This window comes from Puma concolor, chromosome B1 (assembly GCF_028749965.1).
Source record: "Puma concolor isolate L17-30 chromosome B1, mPumCon1.1.hap2, whole genome shotgun sequence".
Taxonomy (NCBI): Eukaryota; Metazoa; Chordata; class Mammalia; order Carnivora; family Felidae; genus Puma; species Puma concolor.
Window position 1 is genome coordinate 660,599 of NC_141670.1, and position 18,669 is coordinate 679,267.

The following is an 18,669-nucleotide window of genomic DNA, read 5'->3' on the forward strand; positions in this document are numbered from 1 at the left end:
AGATATTTTATTCTGTTTGATGCAGGTGTACATGGGACTGTTTCCCTACTTCTAACAGTTTGTCGTCAATGTATAGAAACGAAACTTATTTCTGTATACTGACTATGTATCCTACATCCTTACTGAATTTATCAGTTCCAACAATTTTTTTTGTGGAGCCTTTAGGATTTCTTCTATGTAATATCATGTCATCTACAAACAGTGAGTTTCGCTTCTTCCTTGCCAATCTGGATGCCTTCTATTCCTTCCTCTTGCCCGACTGATCTGGCCAGGACTTCCCATGCTGTGTTGAGTACATGTGGTGTGAGAACAGACGTCCTTGTCTGAAATAATGTCCTACCTTCTTTTCTCAGGGTCTCCTTCTATAACGTTTATTAGTTGAAGAACTATTAATCAATATCTAATAAAAGTATTTACAATTCATTCCATTACTGCAATGCATTCACTTGAAGCTAAAGTAGAAATCTACATATTTCTCTAATCCAAATTTCTTATGAGTATATGCCAATGATGGCTGGAAAGTCAGTGGCTCTACTTTAAGAAAATTAAGGGCAAACAGAACAAACGTGGCTGAAGAGGTGAACTGAGTGCATCAGCACATGATTTCAAAATAATACTCTGACACCTTGTGCCACGGGGCCCATGACCAAACATTCATCAGGTTTGTGCTGGCTCACTTCACTGAGGAGGGACCCAGAGCATCAGGTGCGTTGGTAAGACACCAGAGGAACACAACGTGAGCGCACACAAGAGTTCCAGCCTCTCGGGGACCCAAGGATGCACGAAAGCCTTCCAGGGGCTGGCAGCTCGTTCCACCTCACGTCTGGTGAGGGTGCTCGGGTCGTCAGCAGATCGACCCCACCTCCACTGCCCCTCCCAGCCACCTGACGCACCCTCAAGCAGGTGGGACGTGGCCCCTGGTCAGCAGGTTTTGGCCAAGTGCCTTCCTAGGCCTCCCCCTGGCCTCCATCTGCATTTGGTAAAAACTGCACTTGGTAGTCAAACAAGGTGGGGTGCTGGGCTACGTGCTACAGTGACGCCCTCGGAGGCCTCAAGGAAGCCAGGGGTGGGGCTTCCCTCAGCCCAGACACAGGCGACAAGTCTGAAGCCACCTGCCAATACACGGAAGGGACAGATGCCTGGCTCACAGTGAGTCTGCAGGGAACCGTGCAGTTAGCTCCTGCTTCCAAAAGCCACGAGGTCAGTATTTCTTTTCGTGCATGTTATTAGAATAATGATCGCAAGACTTAATGTTAACGACTTTGCAGATTCATCTGAACAAAACCACGTCCATATGGCTGAAACCACTGGTGATTATGAACTCGGAGAGCAGACTTTCCTCACGGGCTGTTTCTATAAGTAATTACTGCCCTCACTTCCCAACGTTGACTAAAGACTCAAGTCCAGGCTCCGGTGTCTCGGGGAACAAAAGCTGGCTGTGCTTATGTTGGCGCAATTTTGCAGTAAACCCACTTTAACTGGCACACAAGTCCGGGCTGTTACCGCCATGAGGCAAGTGAGGGAAGTGAGTCCAGAGGACAGAAGGATCCCTCGCACAGGACGTGGTGCTGCAGACCTGGGGCCCTTTCCCCTGAGGCCCCAGCTGTCCTGAGGCTGGGGAAGGTGTCCTCAGCACTGGGACAGCGACCCAAACAACCAAGAACAGGACAGCGGGCCACTCCACAGGTAGTGGACACGGCGGGCCGCTCCAGGGGTAACGGGACACGGCGGGCCGCTCCAGGGGTAACGGGACACGGCGGGCCGCTCCAGCGGTAATGGACACGTTTACCAGCTTCTTGAGAACAACATGCAACACGGTGTGAGCAAGATGGGAAGAGCTGGTGTGTCTAAGGCAGTAAGGAGCACAGGGAACACGGATTTCTTTTTATCTAAAGCTGTAGAAGGTACTGAAGTGGCTCACATGCAAGGGGGTCCTACAGGCCGACGGTACGGTACGCATTTAGTCTGATTACACTACTTCCTCTCCCGACAGCTCCCACCCACCCGCCCATCCCTAACCAATATTAGGCCTAAAAGAATTCAAAGTCTGTATTTGTTACACTCAGACACTACCTACAGGACAGAAAAAGGCCGCACAGAGAGCAAGGAGCACACAGTTGATACTTGGGTTGACAAGAGCACATTCTTGTCTCTACAGCAAACCCGTGTGCCTGGAACAGATCTAATGACAACACTTCACAAGCCCCGAGTGCAGATATACCCCAGGGCCAGGGGACACCTGCAATGGAGCCAGTGCGGGGCGACCCTGACGAGGGCTCCCGGGGCAGTGGGGGGTGACCAGGACCAGGGCTTCCCGCCAGCTCCCCAGGTGGCCTGGGGACTCTGGCTCTGGTACCACACCTGGACGTGCCTCGGTTCCCGTGTGCTCTGGGCCGAAGCTCTGTCCTGCAGGAGTCCTGGTGAGGGTGCCCAGAGCATGCAGGCAGCAGCAGGCCCAGCGGCCACAAGTGGGCACAAAGGCAAGACAGGGTCACCCCTTTTCTCCTTAAGTGTTCTCTAAGTCACTATGTAATTGACTTACTGGTCCTGGGTATTCACAATGGAAATCTAAAGTGGTTCTTTGAAAAACAGTAACGATTTGACTTTTTCTTCTTTTTCCAATCTCAGTTCTCATGTTCTCTTTGCTTAAAATCGCAAATGAAAAGATTCAGGATTCCTCCCAGCTTCCAGGTTTGCACACCTCTGCCTGGCGCGTCCTCTGGCCCCACAGGGAGCTAGGTGTGGCTGTGCAGCAGCGTGGGCCCCAGGCCTCGGCGAGACCCCAGCCCACACGCCCACCGCACAGCACAGCACGGCCTTTCATTTCAGAGACCACTGGTGGGAGGCCTTCTCCAACTTTATCACCTCCAACACCCTGCTTCCTGGGCTGACAAGGAACAGGGAGTAAACAAAGTAGTTGGAAACATTTAGACATCAGTTACAAGTGTTCAAAAGTGAAAGATAAGGACTTCCCAGGCCTGGATCTGTATTCAAAGCTCTTCTGGAAAGTGGCCATAGGACCCTGGACTCACAGGGCCTCTAGAAAGAGCCGCCTCTTAAAGCCAAGCCGTGGTCCCCATGGAGGTGGGTGGAGCCGGTGAGGAACTGCAGATCCAAGTGGCAGACGGCCGGCCACACAGCATCAGGGCCCAAGTCGATGGGAGCCCAGATGGAAGGTGAGGGTGAGTCTCAGTGGACAGAGCAACGTGGACAGAACTGATCTCGGGTACAGACCTGTCCACTCTCTCCTTGGTGGGTGATGGGCCAAGTACCATCCCCCACATCATCACTCCCTTCCCAGGGAAAGGAAGACCCACGGAAGGTTCTCTCCACAATGGCCACGCCCACAACAGGTAACAGAGAAAGAGACAAACTAACAAATTTTCCTGACAAACACCTCACAGAGACATGCCCTGTGATAACGCTTCAGTCAACGGTATACAATTTGCGTTGAACTATGACGTGACCATGGAGCTTAAAAGGAATGCATCCCAGGTCCTCAGTTTCCCTGGTCTTTTCTCTTTGGCTCTCGTCAGTGCACAGCTGTCAGGGTGGCACCACAGGGCCAGCTGGCTGGCTTCCGGCAGGGCATCCGTCCACCTCGTACAAACACCTCGACTTCCTAGGAGGGCATCCCTACAGCTCGGAGCCTATCGGTCACAGGACAGACTCAAGCCTCTGGCACTGGGGTCCCTCACGTGGCCCAGCCCGTGCTGGCCTCCTCGGCAGGGCCGACTGTGTGCAGCTGTGGGTGAACCAGAACTGACTGAGCACAGCAGCACGGGACACATGCTTTTTACTGAATAGACTGAGCACACGGTGAAGTGTGCTCCCCAAAGTAATTCATCCTCGTAAGAACACAGTTAAATTTCCTAATGAAATAATCCCTTTATCTACTAATCACATTCCAAAGATTTTCAACAGGGTTTGAAAAGATGAATAGATTATTCCTCACCTACCCCATTTTTGGTTCTATGGTTTCTGGTCCTTTAATTAGAGACTTGGAAAGATCAATGTACAAGGAAACCACATTCTCTTGACATTTGTAGGATAGAGTTTCTGAGTTTATACTTGTTGAAACTCGTCTGGGTGAAACCTCTTATTTACGGATTTAACGTAACATCGGCACATCCACCAAAGCAGGTATGTCTTTTGTTCACGCGGCCTTCGACCACAAAAGCAAGACAGACATTCAATTCTTTCACAAAAGTGAGGCAAAGCAAGTTATTTCCATCATTACAAAACTGATATACAATCTCAGAAATGCTGAATAAAATGGAAAATCAAGAAAAAAGTTCTACTTAAACCACAACAACTACCATTAACATGTGACGCATTTAATAGCAGCACGAGTGATGACGGCCACGGTCGGGTCCCAGCTAAATCTCCTCCTGCCTCAAGTCTGTTTTCCTGCCGCTATGAATTTTGTGACGTCACTTTTAATGATTGCAGGACACAAACGAGCCCACTGGGTAGCCGTCCAGTGACCTGCTCCCCCGGCCCTGTCGCGGTAAATTTGGGTGAAGTTAAGCTGCAGAATCACGCCTCACCTGAGAGGGGGCATCCTTTTCCCGCGTCATCGCTGCCCGAGCTGTCCTCGGAGGCCGGGCTGGCCTGCGGCTCTGGGGGGGCTGGGACGTACCCCTCAGGAGGCAAACTCGCCGTGTAGAGCCGCCTTCGAGGAGGGACCTTGGAGTCTCCACCTGCAGGAGACAAGGGGGCTGTGAACATGGCATACTGTGATGAGACCCTCACTGGCCCTGGCCCTTCCCCAACCACATCCACTGGAGACACGAAACCCAACAGGTCACAAAGCCCAGCCACTGCTGTCAGCACTGATCTCAGGACACCAAGCACTTGGCCAGAGCAGCAGGACAGCCCAAGATCCAGCCAGGAAAAAGGAAGGACCGTGATTAACTAACCTCTGTGTTTTACAATGATGTAAAAGTATAACTAAGCAGAAAAAACAATATTCTACAGAGCATACCTTCCACTGTTACAACATGAATCTCTTGACGTTTTGGTGCACAATCTGGGATTTCTCCAGGCGTGCGAACAACCCACATATGCTGTGTACACACACACCTTAATGGGATCTTGCCACATGCATTTGATAATCACACATTTGTATATTACGTGTATCATATCATTCAGAAGTTAAGAGAACATGATGAGGAAATATATTAAGATATATTTACATCTACACGATCTTTTAACGGCTACATAATATGCCACGTTTTGGCAAATTATAACTTAATTATAATTCAACCATTGTCCTAGATTTCGCACATGGAGATTGACTCTAAATTTTCACTATCACAGACAGCTTCTACGACCGTCCTTGTTGCACAAACTGTGCACACTTGACCACGGAGTTCCTTCAGACAAAGTCCTGGAGATGAACTGCTGGTCCGAAGGATGAGCACCTTTTTTGCTGGCTCTTGACACACGTGGTCCAGAACAGCATCCCCACCACCCTGCTTCCTGCCATTCTCTTTCCGACATCGGGTGGCATTGGCCACAGTTGATTCGCGTACAGCTGACAGAGCGTGTTGTATCCGTTCACGCGTACCACATATGGACTCGACCACTGTACGCACAGTGCCCTGCTCCTTCGAGAGGCACGGTCACCATCTGTCAGCACACGGCAGTATGACACTACAGACCCTGGTCCCCGTGCTGCACTGTCATTTCTGTCACTGGACCACACACAGGAACAAACTCTGAATAAACTCGGAGTGTGAGCAGAGAGAGTGTGGGGGCAGTGGTGCAGTTGGGGGGAGTTCCGGGGACCCGCGTGACTCAAGTGGAGCCCATTCTGGGGTGGTCGCCAACACGTGCCTGGTCGTCCTGTCCTTTTAGCTCCTTATTCGGACCCGGAGTGGCTCACACTGAGGTCGCTGAGCGCCTCCCGCGGGGCACTGGACACTGTGATACACGGCAGCCTCATCTCTGCCCGGGAGGGAGCCAGTAACGCGGTGCTCATGGCCACACAGAGAGCCACAAGGGAAACGAGCACAGGACACAGGGGCAGCCGGCCGGAGGAGAGGCCCGGGGCCATGACTCTGTCTTGTGCCTGAGGAGCAGCACAGACTTCATGAGGAGGAAGATGTGTTCGGGACAGGAGCTCAGATGTACAGGCGTCCCTACAGGGTCCCCTGGCCCCTCGGCCTGTCCGTAACGGAGACGTGCTTTCAGAAGCTTGCACACTTGACCCCTGTATTTCCTAATGGTGGTCACGGTCGTGCGAGCCGGTTCCGGGTGTCCAACCCAGCATCTCAGAACAGAGCCAGCAGCACAGCCAGGCTTTGAAACGTTCAAGTAAATGCTGTCACTGACCGAAGGAGAGACGTTTGTCACAGTGTCCTCACACCACGTGCCACCATCAAAAACTGGTTTAGTTCCTTCCTTCCATTACACACACAGCAGGTGTGGCCATTAGGTGTTCAGACTTCAGACTTTCAGCCCCCACACAAGTAACAGGCTGTAAGCTCCGCCTTCCTGTCTCCGGTAGAATGATCGAAACTTGGCTCTGACCCCCGACCACACGGTACGGTCGGCCCAGAGCCCTCCTAGAGCCCCCACGAGTCCTGGAGGGGACACCTTGTCTTCCCTGCTCTGGCCCCAGTCCTGGGCCTGGCTCCTACCTCTCCTTTGTCCCTGTCATTCCAGACGCAAAATTCAGCATCCTCCTTTTCTACAAATTGTCCACTCACCCCCAAGCACCTCGAGAGCTGAGTAATTAAGAAAATACTTAAGACTTTACATTTTTAGAGGTTTTAGGTTCAGAGCAAAATTGAGAAAGGTACAGAGACTTCCCTTATACCCCTCTGCACACACACACCGCCCCCCCCCCAACAATATGGGCACCCCCCACCCCCATCAGAGGGCACATCTGTTACAGTCAGAGATCCGACACGGACACACTGTCATCACCCAGGGTCCACAGTCCACGTGAGGGTCACTCCTGGTGTTGTGCATTCTGTGGGTCTGGACAATGCAGGATTCCCTGTACTCACATCACTGCCCTAAAAACCCTCTGTGCTCCGCCTGGCCATCCCCCGCCCCCAGCCTCTGGCAACCACTCACGTTTTCCCTGTCTACCTGGTTTGCCTTTTCCAGAATGTCATGTAGTTGGAATCATTCAGTTTGTAGATTTCTCAGACAGCCTTCTTTCACTTAGATCTGCATTTAAGCCTAATCTGTGTCTTTTCACGGCTTGAAGGCCATGAAATATTCCAGGGTGTGAACGGACCTCAGCAAACCTGCCACCCGCTGCAGGGTCTGAACTGACCTCAGTGTACCTGTTACCCACTGCAGGGAGTCGTGGTTGCTTCCACATTTTGGGAATTACGAACAAAGCTGCTGTAAACATCTGTTGCAGGTTTCATGTGGACAATAGTTGAGCTATTTTAATGGAGTTTTGAGGGTGGGTGAGGGGTCAGATCATTTTCTGCACAATCTTTGCCATCTTGGTATCACTGGCCCCTCCTCCTGCACCTCAAATAGAGTTCTTTTACCCTTTCTGGAAGTCTCGGGGCCACCAATACTTGTGCCCATGCAACTCAGGCAGGCTTTCCTCCTAAGAGGTAAGGGAAGTACATCAGTCAAGCAAATGATTTCCTTTGGGAAGGGGTCAGATTCAGGATGGGCTGACGGCTGGTACCTACACAGAGCAGAGAAAGGAGACGAGCTCTGGGCTTCGACATTTATAGGGATGGGGAGAGACGGGGCGGTGTCTGCCACGGACATAATGCTGTATGAGCATACAAGAGGGAGAGAGAGTCCCAAGCAGGGTCCACGCCCAGCACAGAGCCCGACATAGGGCTTCATCTCACGACCCTGGGATCATGACCTGAGCTGAAATCAAGAGTTGGACGCTTGACTGACTGAGCCACCCAGGCGCCACAAGGAAGACTTCTTAAGCCAGACACAAACAGCACAAACCACAGACTTAAAGACTGAGAAACCACATTCTATGAACTTCTAAACAATAGAACACATTGTTGTTTTCAAAAATTAAGAGAATCCATGGAGAGAAGGTGTACAGTTGGCCAAGAATTGGGATTTGGAATACAAAAAGAAATGAAATCTGTAAGATAAACTCCAAAAAAAAAACCCAAGAGGAAAATGGGCAAACAGTATGGTTTACACACATGCGCAAGCCGCCGAGCTCTTTACCTCACTGACCATCAGTAGAATGAGGTGCAGGCTCCCTCCACGTGAACAACATGGGTTTGAGCTGCTGGGGTCCACTGATGTGGAGATTTATTTTGATACGTACAGTACATAACATGAATACATTTTCTCTTCCTTATAATTTTCTTAATGACGTTTCCTTGTCTGTAGCTGACTCTGTAGTAAGAATACAGTATATAATACATATACAGACATGTGTTAGTTGACTGTGTTATTGGTAAGACTTCTGGTCAACAGTAGGTAAATTTCTGGGAGTCCCAACTGCCTGGAGGCTGGCATCCCAACCCCTGGCTCGTTCAAGGGTCAGCTTGACTCAACAGGAATAACTGTTGAGTAGGACCCGGGGAAACAGGAACTAGCAGGTCACTTGAGTGGTGCATGTCTGACAGGCAAGTTGGCAAAATGAACAATAAACCTGAAGCTACTTCTCTGGGGACACGTGCTTGGGAAACGCCCGTGTGTAAAGGAGAGGTCGATGGTGACCCAGCGTATCCTTACTTCTAGAAAAGCCAGAAGAATGTACGATGTGCTTCTCCAGTCAAGACGGGGTGGTGGGAAGCATGCACCATCCTGCCCAGAACAACCACAAAGACAGGCCAACCTGATGAAACAAGTTCCAGATGCTGATCTCTGAGGAAGGGAACCAGCCATGAGACCGTGGCCATGCTGGCCTGGGGTGGAGTGAGCTCGAGGATTGGGGGTGGGGCCTGGCAGCTGGGGTCCAGGGAGGCCCGACGCCTGCAGGCCATGGGCAGCGTCCTCGGGAGAAGCGGGCTGCATTGAGCGAGCCTAGGGCTCTAGGGGGAGATCCTTGCGTGTTCTGCTGAGCGTGATGTGGGTGCCCCTGTGAGGAGCTGCCAGGCGGGGGCTGGGGCTCACAGCCTGGCACTGGGCAGAGCAACCTCAGGGAAGGGCCAGACAGAGCTGGGAGGGTGGGCAGGAGCACAGGAGAGGTGGCCCCTTCCGACCTCCATGGGGCACCCCTGGATGACAGACGGCAGCTTCTGCGGCCATGTGGACTTCTGCCTTGCCGCCTGGCCACGCGCACCCAGCCGGCCGAGATGTAAGAACATCTTAGCCCCATGGAAGTCCAACAAAACCCACAGAAAAGGACAAGGCATGGGACCAACAGGGCATCTGTAGGCTGTGGGGCAATGTCAGGTGGCCTCGTATGTGAATTGAAGCCCTCCAAGAAACAGTTAGGGAACATTCCGCACGTGATGAAAATCACAACCCCAGAGACCCAAGAAGCTCAGAAACTCGAAGGAGAGCTGTGGAGGAAACCACACGAGGTTCCGAAAACTCAGATTGCTAGACACCAGAGGTGGGGGGTACATCCCGATACAGTCACACAACAGCACAGGACAGTGGCTACATAGACAGCAATCGCCATCATCAATATAAAGTTTCACAAGCCCCCTAGGAATCACACATATATACTAAAGTATACACACTGTATCAGCAAGCATGAAACTACATGGGAACCGGGGCTTCCAAATTCTAGGGAGACGAGAGGGAGACGTGGCTGGAGGGTGTTCGAAGACTTCACTTACGCTGTGAAACCTCAGGGTGTACCGTGTACTGATGTGACAACTTAAACACTGCAAGGTGATGGCCACTCCCCTCACATAAGTACGACATCTATTCTCAGGAACTGTTGGGTACACGGTACAGAATCGCTAACTGTAGTCCTCACGCTGTACATTAGCCCCCAGAACTTATCCCCCTTATAACTTTAGGTCGGTTCCCGTGACCATAATCTCCCCGTCCCCCAGCCCAGCCCCCAGCAACCTCTGTCCATTCTCTCTCAGTTTGAGGTTTTCAGCGTCCACGGAAACGTGAGATCATGCTGTGCCTGTCTTTCTCTGCCTGACTTACTCACTGGGTATAAGGCCCTTGAGTTCCATTTGTTACATTTTTTTTATACAACAGCAGGCTTTCAGGGAAGTGGCAAAGGTTAAGAAGGAAAAGACCTGGGTAGAAGGGGTTCCGAGACAGCTGTTGTATCATCAAGATTTTATAAGAAAATATTCACATCTTAATGGAAAACTGCAGTTTTTACCAAAGAGCTTTGTCTGTTTTCATGCCATCTCCAGGCATTCATAGATGTGTCTCCACATACTGATTTTCACGGACCCATAAAAAGCCCAGATTCAACAGCACGAACCTACCTGACCGACGCCCAGCCACCTGCTAGCCTGCCTGTCAGCATGGAGGTGGGCATTGCTCTGGCACACGTATTCCCTAAAAACAAGTTTTAAAACGGGTGCCTCCGTACACACAAGTTATAGAGCTTGAGAGCCGCCATATGGAAGACTTACTTGTGCTGTGTCTAAGGGGGATCCGACGCACCACAGCCACTTAAATAAGATACGTGATCAAGCTCTTGGCTCATTCACCCTTCTGTCCTCTGGAACTCCAACTCCCCCACAGGTTTGCCCTCATATAATAACTTTATCGCATCATGCCTCTCAAATAAACCGTCTTCTTTAAAAAATGTCTATGATGGTAAACATAATTTCTCTACATTAGTAGAATTAGTAAAAGGCAATTGATCAAAGTAACGATTACTGCTTTTAATCATTACCCACCACAGAGCAAGTCCCTTGGGCCAAGATTCTCTGCTGAGAGGGAAGGAGTATGGAAGCACATGTGTCACTGCTACGAGACAGGGCCCTACGGGGACACGACCCGTTTTCATTTCGCAGAGGTAACTGCTCAGAAACTCTGAACACAAAAACAGGCAGAAGACGGCATGTGGCTTTTTAAAAATAGCAATATTACTTGATTCATTGAATTCTTTGTAAATAATATGCCAAAAATCACAGAGAAATCCATCGTCAAACAAAATTATTGTTTTTTATTAAAGATTTTTAAAGTTTATTTATTTTGAGAGAGAGAGAGAGAGAGAGAGTGCGTGAGCAGGGGAGGGGCAGACAGAGAGAGAGAGAGAATGCCAAGCAGACTTGAACCCACAAACTGTGAGATCATGAGCTGAGCCGAAACTAAGAGTTCGATGCTTAACTGAGCCACCCAGATGCCCCTTCACAAAACTATTTTTTTTAATCTTTATTTATTTTTGAGAGAGAGACCAAGTGCGAGCGGGAGAGGGGCAGAGAGAGAGGGAGACACAGAATCCAAAGCAGGCTCCAGGCTCCAAGCTGTCAGCACAGGGCCTGATGCGAGGCTTGAACTCACGAACCATGAGATCGTGACCTGAGCTGAAGTCAGCCACTTAACCAACTGAGCCACCCAGGCGTCCCTTCACAAAGCTATTTTTAACGATCGGCTGATAACTCAACTATTTCCTTCAATTTTGCTGAAAGCAAAGGAATGTCAAATACGTGACTTGGAAAGAGATGTGTTGCGTGTCCTTAGAATAATTCGCTTTCTTTCTGTGAGACCAGTATTCCCAACTGTCCCTTTGGTGGGCACACCGTGGTGGTGTCTATGCCTGGTAGGTCCTCCTTTTGCAAATGGGGGACCAGCAGCTGAGCAAAGTAAGCCTGCAGGACCCTGGGCACTTGCTTGGCGCAGGAGCTGGATAGTGTCGTGGACAGCAGTGTGGACAACGGTGCAGGCAGTGGTGTGGGCAATGGCGTGGAAAAGGGTGTGGACGATGGCGAGGACAACACTGTAGACAGTGGCACGGACAATGGTAAGGACACGTTGCTGCTGCGAACACCCACGTGAAAATGTTTGTGCAACATGTGTTTTCACTTCTCCTGGGTGTGGACAACGACATGGAAATGGCCAGGGGTCCTCCCCGCGCCCCAGCCACTGCCCCGTGCTCCCTGGCTCTCACAAGGGGTCCTCCCCGCGCCCCGGCCACAGCTCTTCACACTGCTTCCGCACCTGCACTGGGACGAGGACAGTCTCTGCCCAGCACAGTGAACTCAAGCTGGTCTTTAACGGAGGTGCCAGCACCGGCTTCTCTCCGCACTGAGCACGCTGAAGTCCACAGTGTGGGCACAGTGACCTTGCACTGCCAGATACAGGACGTGCAGGGTCACCACCCCTGACAGCCAGGCCAGAGCTGCCTGCTCCAGGGCAAAACATGACAACTGCCAGGTCACTGACCACCCCCCTCCCCTCCCCCTGCAAGCCCCTCACCTGTCAAGGTGGTGGCACTCCTGCCCCTGAGGTCCGTAGTGGCCACCCTCTCGGCTGGGTTTCCAGAAGCTGGAGCCATGGGTACCCTCTTTTCTTGGCCACAGGGAACACTAGGGAAAAGCCTCCTCAGAACTTTCTCCACGAACACTACAAGTGAAAAAGAGAAGAAAGAATTATTCACGGGGGTTCATTTAAATTGCAAATGGATTTTACCTAAAATAAAGACAAAGCCTGACATTACCACCAGAGAGAAAAGGGAATGTGCGTGAGGACAACCTAGCACGGTCCCCCGAGGACCCCCCAGCACCATCCCCTGAAGCCTTGCCAGCATTGTCCCCTCAAGGACCCCCAGTACTATCCCCTAGAGGATCCCCCAGCATTGTTCCCCGAGGATCCCCAGGACCGTCCATCAGAGGACCCCCAGGACCGTCCATCAGAGGATCCCAGGACCATCCATCAGAGGACCCCCCCAGGACTGTCCAACAGAGGAAACCCCTGCACTGTCCATCAGAGGACTCCCCAGGACCATCCATCAGACGATCACCAGGACCATCCATCAGAGGATCCCCCAGGACTGTCCATCAGGGGAAACCCCTATACTGTCCATCAGACGATCCCCCCCAAGACTGTCCATCAGAGGACCTTCAGGAACATCCATCAGAAGACCCCCCAGGACTGTCCATCAGAGGACCCCCAGAACCATCCATCAGAGGATCCCCCCAGGACCGTCCATCAGCGGACCCCCCCAGGACCGTCCATCAGAGGACCTCCCTGCACTGTCCATCAGAGGACGCCCAGAACCGTCCATCAGAGGATCCCCCCAGGACGATGCATCAGAGGACCCCCAGGACCATCCATCAGAGGACTTCCCTGAACTGTCCATCAGAGGACCCCCAGAAGTGTCCATCAGAGGATCCCCCCAGGACCATGCATCAGAGGACCCCCCTGCACTAACCATCAGAGGACCCCCAGAACTGTCCATCAGAGGAACCCCCTGCTCTGTCCATCAGATGACTCTCCCTGGACTGTCCATCAGAGGACACCCAGCACCATCCATCAGAGGACACCCAGGACTGTCCATCAGAGGACACCCCCAGGACCGTCTGTCAGAGGATCCCCAGGACCGTCCATCAGAGGATCCCCCCCCAGGACCATCCATCAGAGGACACCCAAGACCACCCACCAGAGGAACCCCTGCACTGTCCATCAGAGGATCCCCAGGACCACCCATCAGAGGACACCCCCAGGACCGTCCTCCAGAGGATTCCTAGGACCATCCATCAGAGGAACCCCGCCCCCCCCCCCCGCAGGACCACCCATCAGAGGATGCCCCTAGGACCGTCCATCAGAGGCCACCCAGGATCGTCCATCAGAGAATCCCCAGGACCATCCATCAGAGGATGCCCCTAGGACCGTCCATCAGAAGAACCCCCTGCACTGTCCATCAGATGACCCCCCCCCCAGGACCATCCATCAGAGGATACCCAAGACTGTCCATCAGAGGACCCCCCTGCACTGTCATTAGATGTCATTAGAGGACCCCCAGGACCATCCATCAGAGGGCCTTCAGGAATGTCCATCAGAGAATCCCAGGACTGTCCAGCAGAGGAACTCCTGCACTGTCCATCAGAGGACACCCCCAGGACCGTTCACCAGAGGATCCCCCCAGGACCGTCCATCAGAGGACCTCCCTGCACTGTCCATGAGAGGACCCCCAGAACTGTCCATCAGAGGATCCCCCCAGGACAATGCATCAGAGGACCCCCCCAGGACCATCCATCAGAGGACTTCCCTGAACTGTCCATCAGAGGATGCCCCTAGGACCGTCCATCAGAGGAACCCCCTGCACTGTCCATCAGATGACTCCCCCAGGACCGTCCATCAGAGGATACCCAAGACTGTCCATCAGAGGACCCCCCTGCACTGTCATTAGATGTCATTAGAGGACCCCCAGGACCATCCATCAGAGGGCCTTCAGGAATGTCCATCAGAGAATCCCAGGACTGTCCAGCAGAAGAACCCCTGCACTGTCCATCAGACAACCCCCCCCAGGACTGTCCATCAGAGGACCCCCCAGACTGCCCATGAGAGGATTCCCCTGCACTGTCATTAGAGGTCATCAGAGGACCCCCAGGACCGTCCATCAGAGGATCCCCCCAGGACCATGCATCAGAGGACCCCCCAGAACCATCCAGCAGAGGACCCCCCTGCACTATCCATCAGAGGACCCCCAGAACTGTCCATCAGAGGAAACCCCTGCACTGTCCATCAGAGGACACCCCCCGGACCGTCCATCAGAGGATCCCCCCAGGACCGTCCATCAGAGGACCCCCCTGGACTGTCCATCAGAGGAACCCCTGGGACCGTCCATCAGAGGACACTCCAGCACCATCTTCCAAGGGCCCCTAGCACTCTCCATCAGGGGACCCCCAGCTTGGTCCATCAGAGGACCCACTCCCTACAGGACCAGCAGCCTGGATGTCCACAGGTGTGGGGACAGGAGCCAGGCTGGGAAGAGAGGGCAGCAGGCCTGGAGAGTGGAGCATAGGAAGTCAGGTGTTTATGACTGGGTTTACAAGTAGTCTTTCTTCCCTGCAATGTTCTCTCTCTTTGAAATTGTGTAAAGTACAGACTGTGAACCAGTCTCCAAATTTGGGGTCCAGGTCCTGGATGCAAAGTGTCCTCCTAGACAGGATCACACAGAATAGCTCGGGGCGAGGGGTGGAGCCGGGCAGACAGAGCAGGGCCTGGGGGGCCCGCCGCACAGGGCACTCCCTGGGGAAGTGCATCTGCACACACTCCCCGCTGCGCTTAGGGAGACGAGCCTGGTTCCAGCAAGTACAGGGAGGTTTTCCACTTTGTTTATTTTAGTTGACATTCTGCTTTAACCGGGGAGAAAGCTGTCATAATGAATAAGCATTTCTGTCCGGATATAATGTGGATAAAGAACGGGCTTGAATCTCAAAACGGCATCTTGGAAGAGGTGAGGGAAAGCGTAATAAAGTAAGTTTGTTTTAACCTTGGTAAACGTAGAAACGGGTGCATGAAGGAGAGAGCTGCTCTGGGGTGGCCAGCAGTCAGGGGCAGAGTCAGTGCGCTCGGGGCAGGCAGGCCAGCTTCCAGATCCCTCCATCGCCGGGTGCTTGGGGACTGGAAGTGGGTGGCCCTCGGCAGGGACAGGACCCTGAAGTCACAGACCCTCCCAATCTCATCACACTCTCGGGCAGTGTCCCTACTAGAAGTGACTCCCACTGACCTGGCCGAGTTATAAAAACACAATTAGGGTTTAAAAATACGAAAGGGTGCCCTCCACCTTGATGGCTCCTCAGATAATCTACTAAAACCAGGCCGGCACTGGGAGCCTGTGCAGCCTGGTGGCTCCCAGGGAGGAAGGAAAACCGTCCGTGCTAGTGACACAACCATTTAAGGCCACAGGTCCTAGCAGTAAAAGATTCCCCATGCAGTTTTGTTGAATGTTCTACAAAATCTTCACTGGCATAGGACCTGGCACAAAGCGTGTTTCCAGTACAATCTGCTGAGGGGAAGTGTTCCCAGAGCCTTCTGTAGAACACGTTCACAGGCAGGGTGTCTCGGAGCAGCACCCAAACTGGATTGTGGGGAGAAGCAGCTTGTTTTGCACATTAAAAAAAAAATGTTCCGTGGTACTCAATGATATCAGTTAGAAATTCCATCGCCGTGTGATTCCTTAAAGGGCAGAGAGGAATGTTCTGTTCTGCCCCTGTTAGGTAGGACCCCGGGTTAAGGCTAGCTGAGCCCCAGCACTTCCCATCACAAGATGGGCAGAAACGCCCCCGACATGGCAGCACTGAGACAGGCATGGCTGTGTGACAGATGTGGCTGTACCTACCACATGTGGCCCTACCTCACCCACGAGTAGGGCTCCCTGGGATGCCTCTCCCCCTCACACACTTCCCACCAGCCACTAAAGGGCGAACCTCCACACCCACGCTGGTGTTTACACACAGCACTTGTTATTTCAATGACGCAGAACTGAACTCGCCTTTCCCACCCCATGTTGTATGCCCAGGGCCACTTCCCGACACCACAAGCAGCTCCAGCCTCATCGTGTACAAGCAGCCGGTGTCAGAAGCAGGGCCTGGGCGTGCCTGTGAGGAACAGGGGCACATGCAGTGCACCTCGTCTGTCTAGGATGCCGGCGACTGGAAACCTGGGGTGATCATCAGTGACCTGAGCCGCTGTGAACAAGCCTCCAGACAACCTCAGATCGCAGGAAAAGAGGCCACGTACTCAAGGCTTGAAGACAAATGTAAACACAAACACAACTTAAATATAAAAGTTCTGCACTTCAGCTTTAAATCCCATGTGACCATGTGGAGGTGGAGGGAGAACAGTGCAGATTCAGATGTGCCGATTCACAAAGGTCGAGAAGGTCTGTTCAGTTTACATTTTAGCAAATGACAGACACAGTTCCCCTAACTTTGCCTTTAAAACTGGGCCCAGTGGGGCACCTGGTTGGCTCAGTCGGTTAGGGGTCCAACTTCAGCTCAGGTCATGATCTCATGGTTCATGGGTTTGAGCCCCGTGTCGGGCTCTGTGCTGACAGCTCAGAGACTGAGGCCTGCTTCTGGTTCTGTGTCTCCCTCTGTCTCTGCCCCTCCCACACTCATGTTCTGTCTCTCTCTGTCTCAAAAAATAAACACTAAAAACAAACAAACAAATTCAACCCAGTGGTCCAACAGCCAGAACAGAAAGAAAACCTTTCAGCACCCTAAGCTAAGCTGGGTTAAGAATCTCGTAAACCCAAGTGGCGAATGTGATTTCTCTCCTACACTAGCAGGTGTTAAAACCTCATAAGCAAAAACGTCCTTTCCCGCGGGACTAGGTGCTTCTCAGGACAAGGCTGGCATCTGGCTACTGCACCATGGCACGCTGGCTCTCCAGAAGCTGGAGGTGCTCGAGAGACTCCTTCCTACCCCCGCTCCTTGGTACAGCACTGTCACAGGAGAATGAGTACTTGGTACACAATTCCTGACAGTCGTTGGGATTGACGAGGATACCGAACACTGGAAGTGCTGGCTTTATGTTCTACTGTCCATGATCCATGAGTTACTTACAAAGTGCACCATCAATAGGCAAAAGAACAGATGATCTAAGAGATGTCATGATGGGTTTCTCAATGTCAAGGGGGAGTTTTGTCTTCAATGAGAATTTTAACTAATAAATCTGAACCCAATCTAACTATCCAGGTATCTCAGAATGAAATCATTTTGCTAATAAATGCACATCTAATGCTTTCAATTGCCAGAACTTAAAGCATAACGTCTTTGTAAAAATATCACTTTAATTAAAAAAAATCAGCTTTAAAGAGCAATGTATAACAAAATAACAATTACTTTCTGGCAACTAATATTGCTGGAAGATTCAGTCACGTGCCTCACTCTATCTCAGTGTTGAGACTACACGATAAAGTCGGGAATGAGACTCTGTGGGGTGCCTGACCTTCAGGTCCGCACAGCTGTGCTGAGACAAACAAGCCCTCGGTCCACCGCATGCACACAGCAACACTGCAGTTCTAGGGGACAATGTGGCCATGGTGCATGGAAGCAGTCACATGGACTCTCCTGTCGCTAAAAGAGTTCGTAGTTTATTTAAACAGAAGTAGCCAGCTATTTCAGGCCTAACAACATGTTGTACAGCCACTTAAACTCTCACTGCTACTCAGAGCCTACGGAGTTATGAATGAAACATGTACTCGACGAACCGCTTGATGGTTTCCTGCAAATATGGACTTAATTCTGTAAACAAAGCATGTCTTCCAACTGGCCAAATCTACTTAGTGAGTCATGTTAAAAGCAGAGCAGGAAAGAAAGTACAGTAAAACCTTGGATTGCGAGTGACTTGTTCTGTGAGTGTTCTGCGAGGCGAGCAAACATTTCCAATAAATTTTAACTTGATAAATGAGTGAGGTCTTACAATACAAGCCGTATGTGACAACAAACGTCACATGATCACAACTGAGCCGATGGTTCTTCTCTCTCTCACTCTTGCTGCAGGATTGTGCATGATCGTCAATGCAATGTCACGTTTCCATGAAATCCTCAAAAGGAGGCAAAGGCAAGTGTCATTGGATAGGTTCCTTGTTAAAGCTGCACAAAAAGAAAAAGATTCCGTTGAGCCAACAGATGGCAGTCATTCTGTCAGTGACAGTGAAAGTCATCCTACATAGTAACCCTCCTCTCTCCGGTCTTCCTCACGCTGGCCTCAAAGATAAGTGCAGGTCAGTTGGTTTATTTTTATTATTTTGTATTATATTACAGTATTGTAATCATTTTTATATGAATATTTTTGTGTGGAACGAATCATCTGAGTTTCCAT

The 18,669-nt window shown here is 51.5% G+C and overlaps 1 protein-coding gene across 5 annotated transcripts in view; it reads right to left on the reverse strand.

The window, feature by feature from the left end:
* The window catches only part of ERICH1 (glutamate rich 1), a 60,901-nt gene that overhangs the window by 29,260 nt on the left and 12,972 nt on the right, over positions 1 to 18,669 (reverse strand). For 4 of the 5 annotated variants that reach the window (XM_086703042.1, XM_086703041.1, XM_086703045.1 and 1 more), the window contains exons 2-3: positions 12,313 to 12,459; positions 4,551 to 4,703 (exon numbers count right to left, since the gene is read on the reverse strand). In XM_086703042.1, coding sequence (XP_086559168.1) covers positions 4,551 to 4,703; positions 12,313 to 12,459 — 300 coding nt within the window. Of the gene's footprint in view, positions 1 to 4,550; positions 4,704 to 12,312; positions 12,460 to 18,267; positions 18,441 to 18,669 lie in introns of all 5 variants that reach the window. The other variant, XM_086703044.1, reaches the window with a different exon arrangement.